We start from the raw sequence: 24,764 nt of genomic DNA on the forward strand, positions 1-24,764 counted from the left end.
GCTGCAATTTCACTTCCATCCTTCGTTCTTAATTCGTTGCTGTTCGAATAAATAATAGTCGTGAAAGAAATTGAACGATCTTGCGGACAAGACAAGCGGGAGAAATCCGAGTTTCGATGTTCCCGGTGAACGGGCCAAGAGGCTCGAACGTGCCGATAATTAGTCGAGTTATCGGTCTACCTGACGCTATCCCGGTTCCATCTACAAGTGTTCGGAATCCAAATAGTTGGTAACGGCGTGTCGTCGTAAAGAGCTCGTCGCACGCCCTCCGTGACACGAGCGTGGCCACGCGTGTCCACCGGTAACTTTATCGCCTCGGATAAAGATCTTAAAGAGGTTTGTAAACGAACGGGGGCCGCGTTTCGTGGCGAACCCTTCGATGCCTCTGCATCCAGTCCTGTTCCGTGTCCATTCGCTGACTTCTTCGATCTCACCTCGGTTTCCTCGCGTTCCAGCAATTTTCCCGTCCAGCCAAAGATCGCTCTTCGTCCACGGACGATCGTTTCTTCGATACCCGTCACCTTTCTTATCGCGTGCAACATCGTTGAGAATCGATTGGAGAGAGAGAGAGAGAGAGAGAGAGAGAGAAAGCAAGGATTTAACAAGGGAAACTAATCCCTGAAAGATCCCGAGCGATCTCTCGCCGCGCCGCGGTAAGATCCGCCCACCGGGCGCAACGAGGATCAATGCGTCCAGTCGGAGAAACTCTCGAGGTTAGAGTAACGAGAGTCCGTGGAATCTCGGGGTTAAAGGGCAAAGGCGCTCGATATCCGAGATCCTCGAGATACGCGTGTGCCGGTACTCCCCGCGATCCCCAGCACAGGGACATCCGCCAACAACTTTCCCGCGAATAATCGTGAAGCGCCCTTTTTTCTAAGATTAACGAAAAAGAAATCAATGCTGGCGAAACGTCGGCAAGATTTAAGAAATTCTTCTTCTTATTCTTCTTTTTCTCGTTGGAATTCGGCATGAAATTCGAGCGACACGCGTTATGAAGACATCGAAGGGAGTCGGAGTGGCACTTAATTTGTGACCCGCGAAAATGATCGTTAATTTGCGAGCTGGAAAGGCGCGTTAACGACTACGACGACGCTACTCTCTGTGTTCGCTCCGCTTTCTAGGAAACTTTGACCGGGATGCCTAATTCGTGTCTGTTCTCGTGCAATCGTCGACTCGCGAATCACCACCCTAAGCGAAGTATAATTGAGGTCGTTAGAGGCAGCAGGCTGTCGTTTCGTCTCTCGTGCAAACGGCGTGCCCTTTTCACGAATATTCCCTCCACGAATCGCGACCATTGACTTTCCTCGACGACTGAATATCCTGAAGGGTGGAATCGCGAAATCGAGGAAAAAGCTGTTGCGATCGAATTCCGAGACAGGTGGCCGAGGGTTTGGCAACGCGGTGCCGAGGGCGATTCAAAAAGCCGCCCTAATTACAGGCTCCGTAGGTGAGATTATTGTGAAACAAAAAACAGAAGAGTAATTCATTCGATCGGCAATTCGCGAAGTTTCTCGATTAAAAAGCAAAGAGAAGAGGGAAGCGTAAAGGAAAGAAAGAAGGCGGAAAGGGATGTTTCGCGGTCACGTGGCGGATGCGGTGTTACCATAGCGACAAAAGGCCAGTCGCTGGGGCATCGTAGGCAGAGAAAGAGACGAGGGAAGAAGAAGGGTGGGCGAGGGATAAATGCGCGCACGGATGAGAGATAAATGTAATGTAACGTAATGTAATGTAATGTAACGAGGGAGGAGGCGTAGCTGGGATGTTGGCAAGTGCCGTTCCATTGTGCGACGACCAACCGACTCGGCCCAAACAATTTGTCGGCGCGTGCAAGACGAGCAGCCCCCTCGTGTCATCCCGCCTAGGCGAACGATCTCTTTCACGGGGTTGTTTGCGGACCCTGTGGGCGTGTACGTGTCATCGTACATGCGCGTCTCCGTTCTTTTATCTCTCGGTGCTTGCAGCTCGCCGTTAGACGCGTACCAAACGAAGGGGAGCTACTGCCCTCCGGCTTAAAACCAGCGCTAGATATTTCTCTAACACGTTGCACACCGGGAAACGTTAAAACGATCCCTCGCGCGACGAATCGCGAACCCCTATAACTGTGGGAAACAGCAAACTATATATTTTTATAACTTCGAAGAGAAACCTGCCTTTCGAAAGGTACCGCACCTTGACCCGAAAATATTTGTAAATCTCTCGAAAAGCCGTCCCTCGTTACATCAATTTTCTTTCAATTTAATTCGACGCTGGTCAATTTAATTCAAAGGGTTGACGCGTTAATTCGCGTGCACGCGAACGTAACGCGACTCGAACGGAACGGAACGGAACGGAACGAAAGAGACAGAGGAGAATGGGGAAAGGTAAACGAAAAAGAGAAGGAAAAGTATAAAGGAAAGGAAAGAGCCTCGAGACAAAACGATTGCAACGCAATTAGCTTGATTGGAGGCATCAGGGCATCGACGCGGCACCATATCGAAACGTTAATTAGCACGTAACGATTTCGCGTGTGTACGGTGACGCAAGGTGTTCCTCGATTCAGCCCGATTACAGGGGCTGCCGCGGACCGTGGATGACTGTGCAACGCGTTCGTTATACGCGCGACCATGACTCTGCTGTTTGGGCGGCCCAGCGCCCAGCGCTCCGCTTCGCTCCGTTCGTTCTGTTCGCTCCGGCCACGCGTAATACGAGATGTTTATGCGTCGTGAATGATTCCAGGCAATATCAATGGGAGAACGTCGGCCACGCTTCCAGCCGAACTATACTTAGCCGTCGCGGTTTTTACTCCGCTCGACGGAGGCGGAGACCACGCGAGACTTTGCTCCGATGAAATCGTTCGAGAGACATTGGCGATTTTTCAGAAAATCGCCAATTGGAACGACGGATAAAAGGAGAGAACGAATAATTAAACGAACGAACGGAAGTAGCGCCCCTGGAAAATAAGGAAAAAATTAAGAAAGAGAAAAGAAAACGGCGTACACTTACGTGTGTGTCTCTGTGTACATGGAATAAGAGGGTTGGGGGGATAGAGAGAAGGAAACAGCGACGAACCGACAGATGGCTCCCACGCCGAACGAAACGACGCGGCGCGGCACCTTGATTTGTGGTTGAGCATTTTTCAAGCCATTTGGCTCGGCCGCCTATAATTTCCGTCGGTGGCCGCGCGCTCCGGCCCTCGCGTGTTTTCCTGCCTTCTGTTTATTTTCTTAACGGCCGAAATAATAAGCCCGACTAAGCCTTACTACGCTACCGAGTAACGGCCTGCCTACCTCTTTGCGCGTATTACGCGCCCATGGAAATCGCTCGACCGTCCCGCCATCGCTCCATACGCCAACCGGCCTATTCTTTTCTTTCTTTTTCCCCTTTGCTCTAATTTTCGCTGAATCGTCGCGACGAGATTTAGAAATTTCTAATAGAACCATCAAGCGACAGCTGCGTTCCAGGGTGTTAGCCGTCGCGGCACGCGACGAAAACGGCCACTCTGCGAAATTGTTTCGGAGCGGAGGTAGAAGGAAGGAGCCGCGTGCCGTTCTTCGTAATCCGTGTATCCCCCATCTAGCCGTGGTTCTACGAGCAGCGACGACTAATCGACTCGATCGAGGTGTTTTCCGAGGGGGCAATTTCAAACGAACAGAGTCAAGTGTCGTCCGACACCCTGCCCTTTGCCGCGACACGTGTCACGAGGTCGGATTAGAAGCGCATCCAGGCTGGAATCGGAGAAATTTCGATCGATCCCTCGTTCACCCCTCGGCTTTTCCTCGTCGTCCACGTGAAATCCGGGACAAACGTCCTTTTCACCGGTTACGCGTTAAATAATTCATCGAGCGAGTCGGACGGGCATGCTTGTTGCGAGGAAGGAAAGACGGTGCTCTCGAGATCGTAAACATCGATACAGAGTATCCGGCCCGGCGATTCAATTTGCGGAAGGGACGCGAAACCGCAGAGTCACGTATTTCGTATCGGATTAAGGTAGCCCACCGTCGTCCACCGCGTTCCGCTTGCAGACAACTCGCGCGAGCGTCGGATGCTAACGCGGCACAATATCTCTCGGAGAGGCCGTGCGGTGGCTCGATTGCCATGATTGGCCCTAAACGCGAACCAACGTCGTTGCCAATAAAAACGGTGTCATCTGGGACGAGATGGGTTCGGAACGCACGTGCCGGTCTGCCCATCCGAAACACTCGAATCGCGGCGGAAACGCGCCGCGTCCGACGATATTTATTAGTCCCAGCTTCTGACTCTCGGGGATGACGCGGCTACCGAGGGTGGCGAGAACGAATTAAACGAGGGACGAGGTTAACTGGTTTACCGGTTACGAAGGACGTCGCGAATCGCAGAGGCTCGCGTCGCGACGACGAATTCGCGTTTCGGCAAGCTCGAGGGGGAGGCACCCCTATGGTTCGACTTCGATCGCGATTGCGTGAACGATATATCTTGATTTCACGACCCTTCGCATGGGTATCAGGTTGCACAGAAATCGGGAAACTCGGCTCGATTCGAAGAGCATGCGGCACGGTAATCCAAAGCCATGGGAACCGAAGCGTTGCTTATTTGCCACCCGCCCCTTTTCACGTCCTTTCTACCCAGTTTCCTTCGCAACACCGTAACGACGCTAATCAACCGAAATTACCAGGCATCTGTAACGCGTTATGGTCGTTAACGCGCTAAGTTTCTCAATTTTCGAATTGACGAAAATCGACTTTTGGTCGCCGAAAGCGATCTCCTTCGACAGCGAACAGCTACAGTGGAAGCGACGATTCCGCATGGTCCTTCTGCGATTCGAGACTCGTTTCACGCTTCGAACAGGAAACATGGACAAAGTTTAGCCGGCTGGTTGATGTTCGACCGATGGACCGACCGACTGGTAAAAGGGACAACCCCCAGACCGGACATCGAGTTATCCAAAAAGTCCGGGCCACACACAGTCACGGACACGCCTCGAAAAAGCTACGAACAGAATGCTGCGCTATTTAACAGCCCTTAGCGGTGATTTAGTGCCAGTGGCAGATTACGGGCCGGGCCCGAAAAGAGGGAGGGAACGATCGAGTGGGTGCGTGCTTCTACCTATTTTCCGTTTTGTCGCGATACACGAGAACCTAACAGCCCACCCGTCACCTGCCTGGACCACCAATGCTTACCTTTACCTACCCCCTATCGCGATCCTGCAGTTACGGAATACTTGAAATACCCCCAACCGTTGTTATACTTTTCAAACGTTTATATAAATTGAAATAGATTGAAAGGTTGCACGGGGAAGAGTAGCTGCGGTTGCAGAGAGGCACGAGAGGCTTGGTTCTTGCCTCGCCTCGATCCGCCGCGCCGCGCCGCTCGGATCTCGCCGACAAAGCCGAAGATTTCCCGGCTAATTACTAGGAGACTAATTGAATGCCGTTCCTCGCACGCTCGCTCGGCCACCTCGTTTCGTCCTTCTTGTTCTTCTCGTTGCTCCTCGAGTTCTCGCGCCCGCGCACCCTCACCTCCACCTTTCGATCTTACTCTTTCTCGACCACCTTCTGGCCACTGTTTCCGTCTCACGGTTGCGCACGAAAGCACCCTCTGTCGGCAAAACGCGGCTCCGATCGCAACGTCTCTTTCTTCCTTTCTCTACTTCAACTCGTTCTTTCCTTTCCTCCGTTCGTCCGGTCCTCATTCATATTCATGCCCTGGTAATAGTCTGCCGCTTGGCCGCCGGCGGACATTACTACACTTCTTGCACGCGTTCTCGCCACCGCACCGCGAGCCACGCCACTGCCATCACCCTCCTCTTTCGCTCCCAGCGCCCATTTTCCTCTCTTCTTCGTTCGTCATTCTCTCGCGGACCAGATCTCCTCTTTTCCTTTTCTGTTAACGCCGACCTGGTCGAGTTTCTACCGGCAAGTATCCTTTCGAAGGCTCGTGCCGCGAAACATCCAGGTTGACGTTCTTCCGTAAAGTTTCCCGTACTTGTTTCCGTAACTTGTTTCGATTTTTTTCCTCAGCCAGAAGTTTAATTTCTCGAATTATTTCCAACGAAAGAGGTAAAAAAAGAATCGTTTGGAAATTATGGAATTTTAAGATCAGGTTCTTGGGAGATAGCTTTTTTTCGTTTAGTTATTCATGCTCTATTTAAATTGGCTGAAAATTCCGATGATACGGTATTATCGAAGATCGATGGATAGATGGTAAGCGCGTGTCGGAAAAAGCGAATGCTCGCCGGTGGTCGACACGCCCCGAAGCGCAAACACCGTTGTCGCGCAAAAGGTAGACATTGTCCTTGGTAGTCTCGTCGCCGGTAACACGGCGTGAAGTTATCCATGAAAAGACCATTTTCGGGATGTAAACTCTCAAATAGAGATCCTGCCTCGCCGGGCGACAACAACGAGACGCGCCCCGTCACAGACTTGTCCCGGCCATTTACGTCGAGTTAACGGTTCGTTACTGAATAGAGGACCTATGCTTTATCCGACGATGAAAAGATGTTTGCCCTCGGCACGGTGAAATCGTGCGGGTACGCGCAGGGGCGTCTCCGTTCTTCGACAATTTAGGGACCGTCACGTTTTTCGCACCCTTACTCGTTATTAGCGGGCATCCCTCTGTCGCGTTTAGATTCGTTTCCTCTTCGAGCTTAAGCTCGACGTTTCATCCAGGAAAATTCGAGGACTCAGGAAGAAGAGTCTCGATACGATGATCAAAGGATCGGGGTGAAAAATCGTGGCACCGGGCGACAGAGGGAATCGGACGAACCTGAACTGGTCGCGAAGGATACCCAGGGGGTCGATGGGGCGCCCAGGGGTGCGTGTCGAATCGAGGGGTGGTTTTTGTCACGCTGACCGCAGCCAAGAGTCAACATTCGACACAGCGGGCGTTGTCCCAACGATCCCAACCATCCGAACCATCCCAGCGAGCCTCGAGGATCCCCGAGGATCTCGACAATGCCCAACTTCCTCTCTCTCACCGTTCGCTTTCGCGTCTCCACGTTCTAAATGCATGTTCCGTGAAGAACGTTTTCGAAAAATGCAAATAGACAGACTATTGTACGCGTTCGTCTCTAAAGAGCAGAAGAAAGAAAAGGGAAATTAACGTGACGTTTAACGAAGGATCCAGAACGGAAGTCAGTTGGCGGAAAAAGAAAAACGCAAGACAGGAACGTATTTAGCCGGTTAATCCGTTTCGCAGTTCGGTCCGGAAGGGTGATCTTCTTTATGAGATTTCTTTGGTAATCTCTGTCGGATCGAAGACGCTGCCGAGCAACGGAGCAGGAATTTTTATCGGATCCAGGAGATTGCGCAACGCAATTTAGATCGATGATTTAGATCGACCGGTAGCGATCGATATCTTTCTACCGGACGATTTTCTCTACGCTGCGTTGCTCGCCTTCTCTTCCGTCACGCGGTGAGAAAGATGTGGAAAGATACCGCCTCGCGAAATTTCTTCCTTCTTCGCTTCCTTTCGATATTTTATACGCCGTCGCTGAACCTCGACGATATAACTTATGCAAAACAAGCGTCCCAGAAACTTGATAAACACGTCAAGTTAATGTACTTCTTATTGTTGACGATCGTTCGTCCAGTAAGTAAACTCGTGTATAAAACGTCGATACGCCTACTCTTCTACTCCAGTTGGCGCGAAGCGTAAAGGAAAAGAGCAAGAAGCATCGGCGAGGTCGTAGGTCGTAGATCGTAACAGGTAGAGAAGATATGGTGGTTCGATGGCGATGGTGGGGATGGATTAGGTCAAAGTGACTGTAAATAAGGGACGAAGCGGATAAAAAGGAGAATTTATGGTGAAAATATTTGTGCCCATTCCCATGCTAGGTAAACCATCTCGTAGGCGAGGGTGGCCCATTGACGGTTTTGTTGAAAGTTTCTTCCATAAATCCCGTTCGCATTGTCGGACTTTCAAGAGGAAACCCGCAATGCTATTGTGACACGCCTTACGGACTGCTGTAAATAATAACCGCCCCCTCGTCCCCGTCGTTCTCGCCTTCTTTCACGATCTCTCCACTCCATCGCGACCTCTTTCTAACCAAACAACCTTCTTCCTCGCCCTTTTTCTTTTTATTTTTTCTCTTCATCCTCTTCTTCGTCGCTTGACTTTTGCTCTTTCCTCTAAAACTTCTTCTCGCGCTTTTTCACGTTCTCTTTCTTCTTTTTATAGCGAATCACGAACAAACAGACTCTGCTTTCACTCGAAGAGTAATTTCGCAAATTTTATAGTTTAAGCGCGAAAATAGACTGTTTGATAACCGTGGAAAGTTTTCATTCCACCGATGATTTCGAGGCAGATTTATTGGCTTCGCGGTGGCTGGATGACGCAAGTTGGATCGACGATGATCTTTCGACGGGTTATGCGCGACCAGTTTGTAATTGATCGCGTTGCGAGATTGCTTTTATAGCGGGACGGACAACGCGTTCTATCTAGCTGTCGATGATCTCGAGTAGACCGAACAAACGATCGTAAAGTTCACGGTAATATTGAGGCAATAAAATCTTGTCGAAACGTCGTGAAATCTGTTCAACGCCCACGTTCGTAATCGAACGTTTTCTATCGATGCTCGAGCGAGGTTTCGCGGGTTCAAATGGAAACGCGTCGAATTTTTCGAAAAAAAAGCACGCGTAACGCGAGCTGTTATAAAGCGTTGGAACGATCTTATAATTAGTAAGTATGGAAAGGGTGGCGGTAGCTTTCGTGCCGCGTGAAATTAAGTTTCACGAGCAAGCCTTTGAAAGCAGATCGAAAGATTACGCGCCAACGATTAATTACAGCAAGATTACGAGATTTTGTTTCGTTTTTCCCCTGCTTTGATGCCAAGTTAAGCCTCTAATAAACGTCATAAGCCACGCGTTAACGGCTACAAAGAAACGGCGCGTGTTGCCGTCAGGGGAAGAAAAAAGAAAAGAGGAATTCGTAAACCACCCACGAAGATTCGGTGGTGGTTCTCTCTTCGATTGATCGATATGAAATTCGAAAAATGTCTCGTTGAGGGTTTAACGAGAAAGAAGAATAGGAAGGGTGGCAAGGACGAGTACGCGCGGTGGCGCGATGGCGAATACGCGTTGGAAAGAACGTCAGACTCAGCCTCGATCCGGACGGTCCCGCGCCTCGCTACTTACTGATATTTATTGCGGCCAGAAATGTGTACGGGCTGCCATAAATCTCCGCATTCACACAGAGTTCCTAATTTACATATTCTCCGACGACTCTCTCCCTTTCTCTGTCTCTGTCCGTCTCCTTCTCCGCGCGCCACCACCGCCCCTTTTCTTTTTCTTCCGGTTCTTGCTTCGCGACGCGTCGTTTCGCATCCACTCGCCCCATGGAATTTCCCTCCCTCCCTCCCTCGTTCCCTCTGTTGGCTGACGCTCGATCAGCTACCGTCCGCTTACGAGTTCTTTCAATTTTTCGAAAGATTCATTTCACAGTTGATTTCACCTTTGCCTTTAAGAAGCCCTTCGAAATTGGTTATTTATTTAAAAAGTAATCGTTTTACACTGTTCAATAGCTATCAAAGATTGAAAGGGTAAAACGGTCACGAGAAAGGAAGAAAGAACCTCGGGCAAACGGGATCGTCCATAAAAGAGGAAGAAATGGCGAGAGGTAAATTAAAGATCGGAAGGTTCGAGGTAGAATTACCAATGACGGACATCTGTCGCTGGATTTCATTAAAATCCTTTCCACGTCCCGCGACATCCTCGAGCCGGTCCTTGGGCTCGGCTGGTTCTGTTCGCCTGCCTGAATTCGTGCACCCGTGACTCATTCATTATTCATTCGTCCAATTCATCACGGCGGGATCGTGGTACGGGCCAGATCGAAGGCAAGCCACGCCACGGCAGGCCAGGGTATACCAAACAACGGGCCAATTACAATCTGAACGGCTCGCGATCGACAACGGGCCAGGTCGAATCGCGATCGAGTCGAAATCGCGTATCCTTTTCGTTTCGTCGAGAACTCGAAGCGGAACCCAGAGGCGTGAGAAACCGATTCCGCTCGACGAATACGATCTACTCCTTGACGCGCATCAATGCGCGTTCAAAGGTTGTATACGCGAAGGGCTGGCGAGTAATGGCGATAGGAAGGGTGGTGGTGGAACGGTGGTGGAATAGTGGAGGTAGCGGCGATGGTGGCGGTGGTAGTGGTGATGGCAGTGGCGGGTGGAGCGTCTTCCCGAGAGCCTCGTAAAATGGAAATCAATTACATCTACACTTAACCACTTAAACTGGTTTCGCCACGGTCCTAAAGCCCGTTTACTCGTTGCGTGGGGATGAGCAACGCGTATGGTCGGTACAACACGAACGGAACGCGTCGAGGAACGAGGCAAGCAAGAGGGAAGCGTCGTTGTATCGCTTCGGAAGAACAAGGAACCGGGATAAACGGCCACGTTACAGAGCAGCCGGTGAACACCGCTAGAGGCCTCGTCCCTCCCTCTCTTCTCCTTCCTTCCTACCTACCATCACCTCCTCTTTCTTCTTTCTTCGCCGGTATTTCTTCTTTTCGCCTCTCTTCTCTTCTCACCGTCGGTTTGCGGCGAGCCGCAGATCATTCGTATCAACATAATTACAAGCTCGGGAGCCGCCTCTCTGTTTCTCTCACCTCGCTCCACCCATCACAACGTAACACACGATCGCTTTCGCGCCCCGCTGAAACCTTCTTCTTCTCTTTCTTCTTGTCTTCCTACTTGTACGCGTCGATTCCAACACCTTCCTCCGCGCGGTGTATCGAAAGGTTCTCCTAAACATTCAAAATTCAATTTTCTTTCCTTCGTTCTGCATAGATATTGTCAATCGTGTACGATTAAAAAAGTAAATGATTTACTCGCGACCGAGAAAGGGGTGCGCGACAGGGGACACGGGAGATAGGGAATGGTTTGGTTCGAGGGGTCGCGAGACGTTAGTCATGGAACGAACCGGCCTTAAAGCGGCTGCGTCGAAAAATAATTGCTCGTTGACAGGCCGTGAAACGAATTTATTTAATTTCAGATAGGTATAACAGAATTACACGGCAGTTGGAGGCGCGATGAAGCCTGGCTGGCGTGACGAGCCACTCGACCAGCAGCAGCCCGTCGTGCCTCGGGAAACACCGAGCCGGAGAACCCAGTCCACCGGATGATCCGGCTGAAAGAGATCTACCTTCCTACCTACCTACCTACCTACCTACCTACCTACCTACCTCTTTCCAGTACCTCTCGAAACGAATCGTCTTCGTTAAAACACGCGTTTCAAAAACACCAACGGTCAGACACGCAAGGGGAACAATGGAAGGGAATAGAAGGCGACGCGTTAATGAAAACTCGTTTATTTCTATCGGTGCTACATCGTGAATAGGGCGACGTTAACGCTACTGATCGCTACCGGTAAAAGATTTTATGTACAAAGTCGCTCGTCTCGAGGAAAGACGCGTTCAATACTATCATGGTATATGTTACAGTTATGCACGAATTATTTCATCCTCCTTCGACGCATGCACTTTCGTGCATTTGCCAACCCTTTCCCTTTCCTTTACATAACGTCTATGTTACATATTCGCATCGATTTTCTTCGCGTTGCAACGCGTTCGATTGGATTCGATTTATTTACAGGTTGCCCGAATCTCGAGACGAAAGGTCTACGGTTACATTACGCGGACACAAATAGCCAACAAGTACGGGACGTTTGCTTAAAGTTAAGAATTAGGAGAATTCGAAACGCTTTCGTGCCGAAATTCCTCGCAATCCGAGAGAGGAACGACGCGATACGAGTACGCGTAAACGATTACGGGTAAAATTACGTCTACGTGAATGGTGTATCAACAGAAGAGAAAGAAAAGAAGATCGGATGATCCCGTTCGGCCCGAGGGAATTCTTTGGCTGCGCCGCCGCGTCCACGACTCGTCCGAAAAGAAGGAACGCAACGATGTGGAGCGACGGCTGGACGCGGGGAGGATACGATTAAGGGGGAATTAAGGCGAATAGCCGTGGGGCTGTGTAACGCTAATTGGGGGTGGAAGGACGAGTCCTAAGTGGCGGAGGTGTACTGGCGGGTGGAGGATAGGGAGCATACCTGAGGGAAGGAGCTGTTGCCGTAGGAGGCGAGGACCTTCGTGAGATCATGGCGACGGGTGGCGGCTGCCAGGGCCACGGAAGGGTGGCTGGATAAGGAAACGGAGCTGAGGCTGCGGTGGCTGGATACGGGGACGATGTTCCAGTGGCTGTTCTGGTTCCGGGGTGCGCTTGCCCCACGGTCCCGTACAAAAGTGCCGTCGACGGTGTTAGCCACGGAGACAACGCGTGCGCTCCGTTCTCCTGTTGCGATTGCTGTTGCTGCGACTGCTGATGGTGTTGTTGCTGCTGTTGTTGCTGAGCACCGAGCGCGGCCGCGGCTGCGGCTGCGGCTGCCGCCGCCGCGGCTGGCGACGACATAGCCAAATGTTCGTACAACCTAACCGGAGCCACGCCACACCTGACCAATTGTTGCTCCATCAGTTCCATTGGATCTCTGAAACAAATGATTTACCGTTTATGCTTTCCATACAACTTTTGTCACAAATTGATTTCACGATGGCAATTAACCCTATAAGGTCTATATAATTTTGTTGTTCAGCATGAAAAATACTATCGATAAGTATTTATCGTGAAATCAAGGCGCCAAAGTTAGAGGAATGTAACCCTCGTATGTAGCTAACAAGAGGGGTCGTGGAAGGTGGAGGGACGACAGTGAGCTGGCTGTTTTACATCGAATCCTATATGCTAAAGGGCGCTAATCTGTGTTTAATCGCAAAGCTGGCGAGGATCAGGTATGCAGTTTCGCTCGGGCAAAATCACGTGTAATGGCAAGTCCCGTGACCTTTGTTCGCTTAAGCGTTTACCATCGGAAAAGGAGTACGAGGAACTTGTCTAAAACGGGCGGAAACGAAACTCGTCGTTAACGCAATCGAAGGAGAAATCGAACATAGATCGATCGAGACGAAGGAAGACGTTATCGACGTTCAGCTCGCGCTCGAAGAGGAGAATGATTCGATGAAATTTCGCACGGATAAAAAGAGAGACGAAGATCGAGGGTCGAACGGATGTAAGAGTGGGAGGAGGAGAGGGCTGACGGTGGCGCATAATTAAGACGACGCGTTTCTCATCGACGTCCGGGGACGCTCGATTCGCGACGGACTGACGTGATGGATGATTTGGTGCATTAGACGCGAGAGCTTAATTAGGGTTAATTACGAGCGATTGTACGCTTGGGACGATCGAGAGACGCTTATTGGCAGGACGCTAACGAGCGAATTATTGGTCGGTCGCGAATGAAAACGAGCCGCGTCGCGTCGCGTCGCGTCGCGTCTCCTTGGTGGCGTCGCGTGATATTCGAGATAATTAATGATCGGTATCGTTGCCAAGTCGTGGTGGCCGCGTTGCACCGTCATTTCCTACTTTCGTAATTACCGCGGGCGCGGGAGTGCTACGTAAACACCATGCAATTATCGCCGGTACTATCTCGACGATTAAGACTTCATTGTGATCGCGAAAAACAACTACGCGTTTTTTCCTTTTCTCTAGCGGAATTTGAAGCTTCTCTGTTGCCCGGACGATCCCACCCGCGTTGAACTACGCGAGAAAACGATCTCGACGGAGGAGCGCAGTTCGGTAGGCTCCGGGAACGTCAAGTGGTTGAAAGAAAACCTGATACCAGGCTGCTCGTCGGATAATTCTACCGAGGTTCTGTTCGAGGATGATACCACCTATCGATCATCCGGTTCCTCGAAAGTCCGACGAACCTCCAGACCTCCGTTCCTGGATCCGGAGATTCTCTTTCACGCTCGCTATCCTCCGTTCCTTGGAATCGTCTTTGAGTTCTTTCTTCTTCGGGAGGAGACGGCTAATTCCGTGACGAAAGTTTTCGACGGGCTGAGGGATCGCAGAAGGTGAAGAAATAAAACCCGTCGACGGAAGAGGATGCAAGAAGAAGAAGAGAAAGGGTAAGGGTGAAAAAGAGGAACAATGGGTGTTATCGTAGTCTCGGTTACCACTCGACTACACTGCTTAACGCGTAACGCGACACCAACGGACGCCAGGGAGAGAACTAGACGAGAGTGCGGTTTTATGAGAGTCGAGCGGAAACGTGAATTCTGGACCACCGTGACCGCGCGAAGAACAAAGAAACGAACACGGAAACGTGGCACGCAGCCCTCGTTAACGGGAAAACACCAACGAACGATCGGTTCGAGGTTCCAGGGTATATATCGACGTTACGCGATTTCCGGTGCCAATGCGAGTGCAAGAGAGAAGAAAGAAGGAAGAAGGCGCGAAAGGGCGAACAGGCCGAAGAAACGAGTGCCGGCTGAAAAAGGCGAGGGATTAGGGAGGGGGCCCGGGGCTAATCGCCGTCCGCTCGAACGTGCCGGACCACACACCGCCACGCCGCGTCCACGGCCATTCCTCTTCTTGTTCTCTTGAAATATCGCTGTCAAACGGCCAAACTCTATTAGTCGTCCAGTACCATTCTTCGATTTCGCTTCGATACCTAGCGTCTAGCGTTCGAAAGAAACCGAGTCGACGTGCGGCAAGTTTTGAAAACTTTCAAGAGTAAAGAGAAGGAAGCGTAGCTGGTGCTCGTTACACTGGACGTTACACCTGTGTGTAGTACGCAAAACGGAAATGACGCAGCACCGAAGAGTGTTAACGCTGGTTGCAACTCACGGACGCCCCGTAACCTGGCCGTCCTTGAATTACAATCCTTAACGTTTTCATAAAGCTTCCTTATGTACAGACAATAAAATCCCTAATTACAGTCGTTTGCCACAGTACCAGAGAACGGCCCGAGGCGGTCGTCTATTACTATTCCCGCTAATGCCAGCCATCCTCTAATCCTTCCACCGACCAATAAATATCGCTCGTCGATCCGGCGAGTCTGCGTTTCCCGCGTAATCACGCGGTTACGCTCGAAACGTTCTAATTACCGGCCACCGCTGTTACCCATTAAAATATTAAAGCGTCCGCGACGCGACGCGCGTTGATACGCCTCTCGAGCACCGGCAACATTTCAAACCTTTCGGCAACGCTTTTTCCTTCTTCGTTCGCGATTTTCTCGCAAATTCCCTTCTTTCTCACGCGAGGAAACACAAATACGATTATACATAGTTCCGTTCCATACCCAGTCGATTCGTATCGATAAAGGAAGTACGTATGATAAAAAGAAAAATTTTTCCACGGTAGGCGAGAAACGCTTTCGTAGGATGCGACGAAGCAGAGACTAGTGATATTAGCGAGCGAAGGGGAGTCCCATCGAACGGGGAGCCTGTTATTCTCCGCCTACCCCGAGGCTGACACAGGGCATTAGGTAAGTGGTAGATAATAATAGGTTACACCCCACTGATGGCCAAAGGTAGTCGATCGAGCGACGCCGCTTCGTTCGACTCGTACCGATTGCTCTCTTTCTCTTTACGTCCCACGAAAACGCGTCGCGTTCTTCTTCGTAAAATGATAACATTGCGCGGCTGACCCCGCGTTCAGCCGAAAGAGTGGAATTCCAAAGGGATAAGTAAAAAGATAATTTTTCGCGTGACACAGGAAGAAGGTGGTTGCCAGATCGACTCGGAAAAGCGAACGAAAAAGCAACGGAGCGATGGAAAGAGGAGTGAGAGAGAATAAGTCGAAGAGAATGGACAGGGTAGAAAAAGAGGTAGGGTAAATGAGAAACGAGCGAGCGATCGTACTGAAATACGGGTAAGAAGAAGATTCGAAAGAAGTGGAAGCAAAAGGAAGGATGTGGAGGAAGGATCGGCGCGAGTAAAGAAGGAAAGAAAGGGAGAAAGGTGCAGAGAAAGAGCGAGTGTAACAGTGAAGAAATTAATAGCCATAAAATATGAATAGAAATTAGCAGGTTCGGGGTGGCGTGACGCGTTTGCTCGCTCATTTCCTTTCGGCGCGTTGAAAAACAACAAAACAACGCAAAATACGGTCGAGCCTGTAATTTACCCGGCTGCCGCCGACCCGTCCGACGCGCGATCCAGCCTTCTCTCTTTGGAGAACGCTCCGACTCTCAATGTATTTGCCTCGGCTTCTTCTCGTGTGCGTGGACAACGATCGTGCGTGGAAGCCGCGTACGGCGAGTAGCGTTACCGCTGCGAGGTACCGACCAAGAGAGTCGGTGCTCGCAACTCGGCCCCATCATCGTCGTCGCACGGTAGGTATGGAAGGTAATGATCCGGTAATGACCCTGACGCGTCGGATATACCTTCTGCCTCGTCCACCTTCCTTTATCCCCTTTCTTTACCCTTATAACACCTTTGCTAGAAATTTTTCTTTTCGTCTTTTAAACGGCGCGGTTATTAGCTTCGTAGCTTTGGCTACCAGAATCGTCTTTCATCTTTGACCGTTTGTTCGTTCGTTCGTTCGTTCGTTCGTTTGGTCGTCCATCTGGCAGTTTGGTAACGCGGTTGGCTAAAGAGGAGTCTTTGGGTATCGGTTAGAGAGCTGTCGGTGAGTTGGCGAGGGTTGCGATGCCGCTAGATCTGCGCCGGTGGACGCGAACCGGTGGATACCAGGGCAGAGAGTATCCTGCTCGCTCGAGGACGCTGCGAGACGCGAACCGGAGAGAGAGAAGAGGAAGGCCGAGAGTTTGCGAGGAAAAAAAAAAGAGGAGGAAGAAGGCCGGAGCGGCAGCGGTAATGACAGGCCGTCCGCTCTCGAAGCTAATATAGATGAATGCCCTGCCCTCCTTGCCCTCCGGAACCAGCGAAGAGAAGAGAACCTGGAATCGCTCTCTTTCCCTTCCCTCCCTCCCTCTCGATCCCCTCTTCCTTTAGCAGTTCGCTTCTTCCACGTCACCCGTTTCTTCGACTTTTTTTCACTTTCAACTTTCGACGATCGGCCAACCGAGCGGAGTCTTTCCGAGTAACACCTAATCGTAAGTAGCTCGTTATCGACGCGGACCGATAGATTCGAGCTCGGGCTCCCGCGAAAACGGGCCGACAAAGAACTCGCCTCTCGGCGGGCAATCCCGTTCGTGGTCGAACGTTTTTCGCGAACGTCCGCAAGCAAGCCGATGTCCAGGCAATTTCGAGTTTCTCGCGGCAGCTGGCCGTAAATTTGGACCTGCGAGGCAAGGTCAAGCGGGGCGAAGCAGAACGGCAGACGAGGCGAAATAAGGAAAGAGAAGAGCCGAGGCGAAGGCACGTTTTTATAAATGGTTCTTAAATTTTCGCAGTTACCGTAATATCTTTATAACAACGATTTCGTGGCTTTTTGCGGCCACGTATGAGAGCATGGACCCGACGATGGTAGACTCGGCGCGAGGAGAAGAACGGTGGAAGGGTACAGGGACGAGGGATAGATCGAGGGTGAAGAAGGCAAGGTTGAGGGTGAGAGTAAGGGCAAAAGAGAGAGAGAGAGAGAAAGGGGGCAAAAGGGCCGGAGGGGCATCTATCTATCAGCGGCGGCGTGAAGTGGGCGGGAGCATGCGCCGTATTGCCCCGTACGGCCGCTCTCTCATTAACTCCGGACGCCGCCAGAGCCGCATCCGTGCAGCCGAACACGACTGCCGTTACCACCGCGCCGCACCGCACAGCGTCCAGCCTTCCTTCCGACCGATCGATCCTTCTCTTCGATCTCGCACGCCCTACGTTATCGCGACCCGATACCGAGATCCAGAGGCTCGCGAAATGTCACGCGGATCACGCTTCCAACGATTTCCTCTCGGGATGCCCCGGCTACATGGACCCGATTATATTTCGAATCGAGTAAATGGAAAATCCTGGAACCGAGGGATTCTTTCTTCTCCGATTTTTCCCCCGAGATAAATCCGCTGTAACGCGTGGAATGACTATGCAAGATTTTTCGTGATCTCGGTTAGGCAGGTGCTGATTTGAGGAGGGTCGCGTTAGAGCCTGGCCAGTGATTTCAAAACGATCGCCTCCTCCAAACTGCCGTGTCATTAAAGTGGTCGATCGTCGAACCGTTAACTTCAGGGGTCGCGTCAAACTTCACCGACCTCTCGCGTTCACGTGGTTTCGTGAAACGACCGTCCGACGACTCGCCCTCGTCTTCTCTCCTTTCCTCGATTTGACATTTCACGAAAAACTTTTGAAACGCTCGGAACGCCCATGGTTTCTCGGAAGCGCGTCCAACATCGCGTCGAACGCATTAAGAGCTGGAAGAAGGACTTTCCGCTTGAGCCCCGACACGCCTCCGATTTGCACGTGATTACCGGTCAACCGAACCAACCGAACCGGCGTTGCTTTCCAGACAATCCTCTTCAGATGTATATCTGACTAGAACTTATACTTTTGCTGTTCGTTAATTCTACTTTCGCTCGACTCCTCCTGCAATCGATCTAATTTGAAATTATAAACACGGTTAAGCGTGGACGGAAGGGAGTTAATTAGATCGGTACAGTTCCCGTCGGCACTAAAATCTTTTACTTATTGCTCCATTACGAGCGGACAAATTATTTAATCGCATCGGTTGCACGATCCCCGAAAGCAGGTGTTTCGGAGCCCGCAGCACGATCGCCGCACTCGACTCGACTCGAAAAAATAAATAAATACATAGCCTTATACACGCGTGTAAGGCCAGCTAAAGGAACACGTTTGCAGCTCGATATCGTTTTCGCGAGGTAAAAGCAACAGAGGAAGACGACTTTATTGGGTAGCCGTTATCGATTCTCCGGGCAACGCACACGGCCACGCACATCCTCCTCTCTATACGCGTCCTGGCCAGCATTTGCATAAAACCTTCAAGCGCGATCCGGATATCGACTGGGTGCGACGTTAACGATATAGTGGGCGTATTTGCAGCCAAGTAGCCACCGTTTCTACTCGTTAATCGAACGTCAAACGACCGGATAATCGTCACCGAAGAAGCATTCGATCGAACCTTTGGCACGCGTACCGTTTCAAACACAAAAACGCTCCGGAAAAGTTATCGCGGATTTTTCGAAAGTGCACTGACGCGAGAAGAGAAACGTTCCTGCCGAAAATTGCGCTTTTTACGATGACAAACGTACAGATTCAGAAATACTTAAGTTATACTTTTGTTCGTTTCCGGTTCGAGTTGTCGAGAATCAACACCTACTTTCTAGAAGTAAAACGAGTTGTCAGACTGGGGAAACATTCTGTGTAGTGTTCGATAACGAAAGACGTTGTTCGCGTCCATCTGCCAAGATTAATCAAGTTATCGGAGCATTAGTCGTAAACGATAATCCTTTGACGGGGCGCGTATAGAGTTGGTGAAAAAAAAAAAAAAAGAAAGGAACTTCTTTTCTGTCACGCGTGTATCCGCCCTGCTCGTAAACGCGGAGGAAAAGGACGCGAGAGCAGGTGCATCGTCATTCATGTAGATAGACGATCGTGGATAAGTCTCTTTGGAATCGAGCGTTCGTGCGAGCAGGCTTATTCGAGATCGAGAGTCTCGCTTTCTCTCTCATTCTTTCCTTCAACATTTAGCGTTGTATAAATTTCCACTTTTAACGAGATCTAAAAGATCGTGCGATAATTCGGCCCGCGCTATGATTAAGGTGCCGACGTTATAATGGCGCGTAATGATCGAGGCCCCGCCGCTCTGCTCGAGCTGCCACGCCGTGCCACGCCGCCGTGCCGCTACGAAGAATCGCTTATCGTCCTCCAGCTTCGAAATACACAGTCAAACGAATCTTTTACCTACCTATCGAAATCGGTCAGCCTCGACGAATCGCGGAAACCTTTGGCGAACGGATTGCTGTCGATCTTCAGTTTGGTTATCTGCAAAACAATCGGGTACACTCTTCGTTAGCTGCGAAACGTTTCAAACTCTCTCTTTCACCTTGATAGAGCCATATACTCACTAGCTGATTTTGATAAGCAGTGACCGCCGTGAAAATAGCCTCGGGAAAGATAAAGGTCTTGTGTTCTTCCTTCTGAAGGTCGGTGATGTGAAGATTATTGTCGTCCGTATGTCGACAACGTACCAAGTGTATTCTAGGCTGATATCTGTGCATCGAGTTTAACACGATCTGAAAATAAAAGCGAACCAGCTCACAGCGAGAGATCGATTGATGACGTATGGAGTCTCGATTAGAAAAGCTCGAAAGCATCGTACTCGTTCGTTTCGCAACAGGTTAACGCTTCGAATACTGTGTCTAGCGTTTTCGAGCGACGCGTGAATTTATTAATTGATCAAATTTATCGTGAAAGTCGCCGCGAAGCGTATAATTTAAAAGTTTCCGCGACTAGTGTATTATTTCTAACTAGCCACTGTCCGTCCGACGAAACACAACTGCTCGTGGCGGGGAAAGGCAGTATGTATTAGTGCGCGTCCTATCCTGTTTTATCGTTTATTGTGAGTTATAAACATTGACGAACCTGCTCCTCTGCATTTCACGATCTTCTGACGGTGAGTGATTTAATATTTTGCTAATATTTTATTAATACTTTTTAATAATGTCAATGTTCAACGAAATGCGTAGTAATACTATTGTGAGGTTATGGCCATGTCACATGTTCTGAATGACGTATTACAAAAATATGCGAATTCTATTTTTTCAAACGATTTAAAAAGTATTCCTTAAATCATTCGTTCGGTACAGTTGGTAATCTCATTAATTTTTAATTTTTTCATGCGTACATACACAATATGTGCAAATGCGCAGTATGGTGGGTATAAAACGCCGGTATAATATAAAAGATGAACGATACAGTTCAAACAGATTGTTAGTCCTTCAATTGTTAGTGATTTGCTTACATTATTTTTGACCAATTATCACAAAATGTGTTTTCTCTAACTTTTTCATATTTCTTAAATATCTAACAAACCTTAATAGCCCTTACGGTCAGTTATTGGGTTAATCTAACCTAACTTTTCTTTATTCGTGCAGTTGTACAAATTTCTTACAAAACATTTTATTACCTATAAAATAATAACAAAGAAAATTGTTCTAAAAATTATGAGAACATCTGTACACCCCTAATTAAGAGGTTTAAGGGAGATTTTATCCCCGGCACCGCGTGCCGACATATTACGTATCATTGAGGGAATGCGCGCGCAGCTAAAATGTGCAACCAATAGACTTCCTATAGAAAAATTTAAACCTCTGTAACTTTTGACTCCGATCACAGAGACGCGCAAACAAAACGGTCTCGTCAAAACATTTCTAACGACTATAGAGCGTATCTCTAACCCTAGTAGTTCTCAAGTTGAAAAGTGACCTATAAATTGCGCTTTATATATATATATATAATAATAAAGAAAGATAAAATGTAGCAAGCTGGAACGTCGCGTTGAGTAGACCGATGCTATAATCGATGGGACCGGAACAGAAGTCGCGTATCGATTTCCTGTCCAAAACAATGTGCTACGATGAAACAAATTTCTCGCATATCGCGTCGCACGCTCCTACGAACACTTCAATCTCTCGGTTGTCAGAATCGCAACTTTAACGCGAAGTTGTCGCGAATTTTCCAGGTAAAGTGTCCCGGTGCGTCAACTATTTCTAGCACGAACTTTGCGAGTACGTGGACGCGAACGCGTCTAATCGATACATTTGCGAGTCGGGGAATTGAAATTGCAACCATCGTTTCACTCCATTTAGATTACTTTTGCATACGGTACGAAATTTCATGTACTTCCGCCTGTCAGTCTGGATACCGTTTCAAGTTTGACCGATGTCTAGAAAAAAAACAGACTATCAGAAAAGTTGGACAGTTTAGTCCTTTGTACGTCAAATGCATCAAACGACTTTTGCATATTATGCGACGTACATATACGGAAAGTTGTGTTTGCCTCGAAGCTCGGAAAACGGAGTTTCACACCTACAGACACGCTCGCGATCGCGATGTCCACCCGATAAACCTGTCGTGAACGTATCCAATCAGATAACTTATTTCGTTGCCCGCGAACCACTCTGCGAAACGAGCAAGCCTACGTAGCATCGCCCGAATGTTGTTCACCCGGCTCCGAATTACACCGGAAAAAAGTTGTAAAACCGTCTTTGTCTTCGCGAACGAATACTCGACGAGGAAATTTTAATATATTTCGACAGGATCGTAATAAATTCCTTAACGTTAACGTGGAAATGAATACCTGGCTACCCGGTTATTAACCCGAACGATAAAAAAGACGAATGTTTATTTTTTGCTACTTGTTGAAAATTCGTTATCGTTATTAACCCGAAGGATCGTTAGGAGACCTACGGCAGCGTGCATCCTTGGAACGCGTTATTAAATGGGATTTTTATTAGCGACAAGATTATCGCTGAAAATATATCTCCGATATCTGCGGCTGGCATCGCGCGCGTTAACACGCTGGAAGACATTCCCCGACACGAATATACTGGCGTGCCGTTGTACGACGACGAAAAAATAAAAAAAAAGGAAAAATATAAAGAAAAAACAAGGGGGAGGGGGAAAAAAGAGAAAATTACGCATACAACCTGTCCCCAATCGCGTGAAGCGAGACTCGTCGTTATCGCGTTATTCGATAATTAACTAAACGTCTCAATTTTTTCGTAAACGAGCCTGGTCATCGGGCAACCGGTAGGGTACGCGTGTCTTCCACCGAGCGTGACTCGATCATATTCAACTTTATTAAGCCAACTTACAACTCTACCTATCTCTTACGAAAATTCATTCTCGTTATTGTTACGATCACGCTATCTTTGTTATCGAGAACGTCATATATAAATGGTAATTGCAAGAAGTAGAGTATATCTCTGGGATATCCTTTGAAATTAGCCTCGTTTTCGAATTCTAATTTTCGCGACAATCCCTCTATCGCGCGCTGTAATATCGTGTATGTACAGCGTGTAGAGCGGAGAAATCGAAGTCCAATCCAGTCTCATCGTCGGACGTTGGCAATTTGCATCTGGCGATTTATCAAACAACGCGGCGTCCATGTAATACACGTTGATAGCAGTATTACACGCGGGATTTATAGTCGTTTTTCTTCTTTCGTGGACTCGGTTCGACCGATAGTTCTCGATCGAAGGTAGGAACCCGAGGGAACGAACCTTCCTTCTTCGTCCACGGCCTGAATCTCTTCCCCGGATGGAAATGTCCTCAGAACCCTTTTGTTACTTAATCCGGCTACGCCGCTCCACCGCTCGTTCCTCGCTCGTAATTTATTTTTATAACGCGAGATTATACCATGAAATTAATATCCCGATACATTGCTGGCCACCAAGCGTTTCCTCCTCTTTCGTAACGCTTCTTTACCCCGGGTATTTATCGTTACCGTTATGGATCTTCATACGCGACGAATTATTATATCGTTCCCCTTGTTTTTCGCGATTTTATAGCCACTCGAAGGGGCTCTTCAACGAAAGACGATGAACGTCCGAGCAGTGAAGAATATAACGTTTTCGTTTTAGTCCTCGCAACGTCTAATATTCCGAGATAGTATCCAAGTAAAATTATAGACTGAATATATAAAACACTCCGTGTCATGCATGGCCGCTCTACCGTAAGCTTTCTGACAATTCCAGCTTACTTTTTCAATTTTTATTTTATCGCACCGAGCAGAACAGCAGCATCGTCGAAATCGAAATCGAAATTGATAAAGATGCCTATAAATCGTGTCCCATCGGATTCTTTCCTCGAATATCATCGAGGCGTGGAATTTTCTAAATCCTGTCTATCCGCGTTGGTCGAAAGAGACGGTGTGTCGCGATTACGCAACGAGCCTTATAAATATTTCATTCGTCTTCTGGCACGACGATGCAAGGACAAATTTTGAAACTGGTAAAAGATTAGGATTTCTGTACGATGCATCGGCGTGTAAGATTCGGTTCAGCTCCGATGTAGAGGGAAGAGGCAAAAGTGACGAATTTAATCCGAGTCTGGATAACGAGTACGCGGGGTCCCGTGGAACGGAGAGCGGGCAACTTTATGCCCGTACGATTATAGGTGTCTGGGATCCCGGGGTGCCCCTATCCGTTTTCTCTGCGCCGTTGGATGGTGGGACACCCCACTGCAACCTGTCAGAACTCCAATTTGCTCTACTCCGTTCGGTTGCTACGTGTGGATGCCACCGTACTCACACACCCGTGCACCCACCGGCCACGCATACACCCAGTGATCCACTCGTAAACGCGCGTTACACGATATACACCGTATCCTCTTGAACCGTTACTTTTTTACTTCTTTTTTACAATATTTTAAAGCTTAACCCCTTCTCCTATGATTTTTTTTTTTATAGTTGCGTCAGTCAAAGCTAACGTTCATTGCTTGAATTTAAAAATAAATAAAGAAAATTAAAATATCGGATAAATTATAATTAGAATTGAACCCAAAATTCAACCGTACTAAAAGTATTAGCAAAATTTCACACGTTTCAATTGTGAGTTGCGTCACGAGTGTGACTCGATATTATATAGCAAAGGGTTAAGGTACTCCTATATCATCTTACCCTAATTTATCCCGAAACCGTCGCGTCGAGCTTCTCGATCTATCATCCTCGACAGCAGTTTCGAACTTTCTTTTTTACTCGAAACAGTAGCCTTTCTCGTCCGTCGCATCGGTCACGTTGACAGTCCGTTGGATATTTAAAAATTCCCGAAATTAACACCACGTATACGAAGGCTCTTAAGTGTAATGCACGCGGATGAAACAGCGCATCTGCATAAATTTTCGTTTAATTCATCAACCCTTGCTCGGTCGCGACTCGCTCAGGTATTTCTACAGGAAACCTAATACTTGGCGTGTCAGGCAAAAGGAGATTCCTCGCGAGATCGTGAGAACCATCATTTTCCAGCTAGCTTCATTCCAGATTCAAGAGGTCTATTCGTTTATTCAGACAACTGTGTTTCTTTTCTTTCTTTGTTTTCCGACTTTAAAAGTCTACCTTTTATCGAACGCTA

General features: G+C 48.8%; 1 protein-coding gene across 2 annotated transcripts in view; it reads right to left on the reverse strand.

Annotated features, from left to right (window-relative positions):
• Positions 1-10,871: 10,871 nt before the first annotated feature.
• Positions 10,872-24,764, reverse strand: part of LOC117602740 (uncharacterized) — a 28,392-nt gene continuing 14,499 nt past the window's right edge. Inside the window, exons 4-6 of one of the 2 annotated variants that reach the window (XM_034321114.2) lie at positions 19,758-19,925; positions 19,598-19,674; positions 10,872-12,443 (exon numbers count right to left, since the gene is read on the reverse strand). In XM_034321114.2, the coding sequence (XP_034177005.2) occupies positions 11,939-12,443; positions 19,598-19,674; positions 19,758-19,925 (750 nt within the window). In that variant the 3' untranslated portion in view covers positions 10,872-11,938. The remainder of the gene's footprint in view (positions 12,444-19,597; positions 19,675-19,757; positions 19,926-24,764) is intronic. The other variant, XM_034321113.2, reaches the window with a different exon arrangement.

The sequence above is a fragment of the Osmia lignaria genome, chromosome 12 (assembly GCF_051020975.1).
Source record: "Osmia lignaria lignaria isolate PbOS001 chromosome 12, iyOsmLign1, whole genome shotgun sequence".
NCBI classification, from domain to species: domain Eukaryota; kingdom Metazoa; phylum Arthropoda; class Insecta; order Hymenoptera; family Megachilidae; genus Osmia; species Osmia lignaria.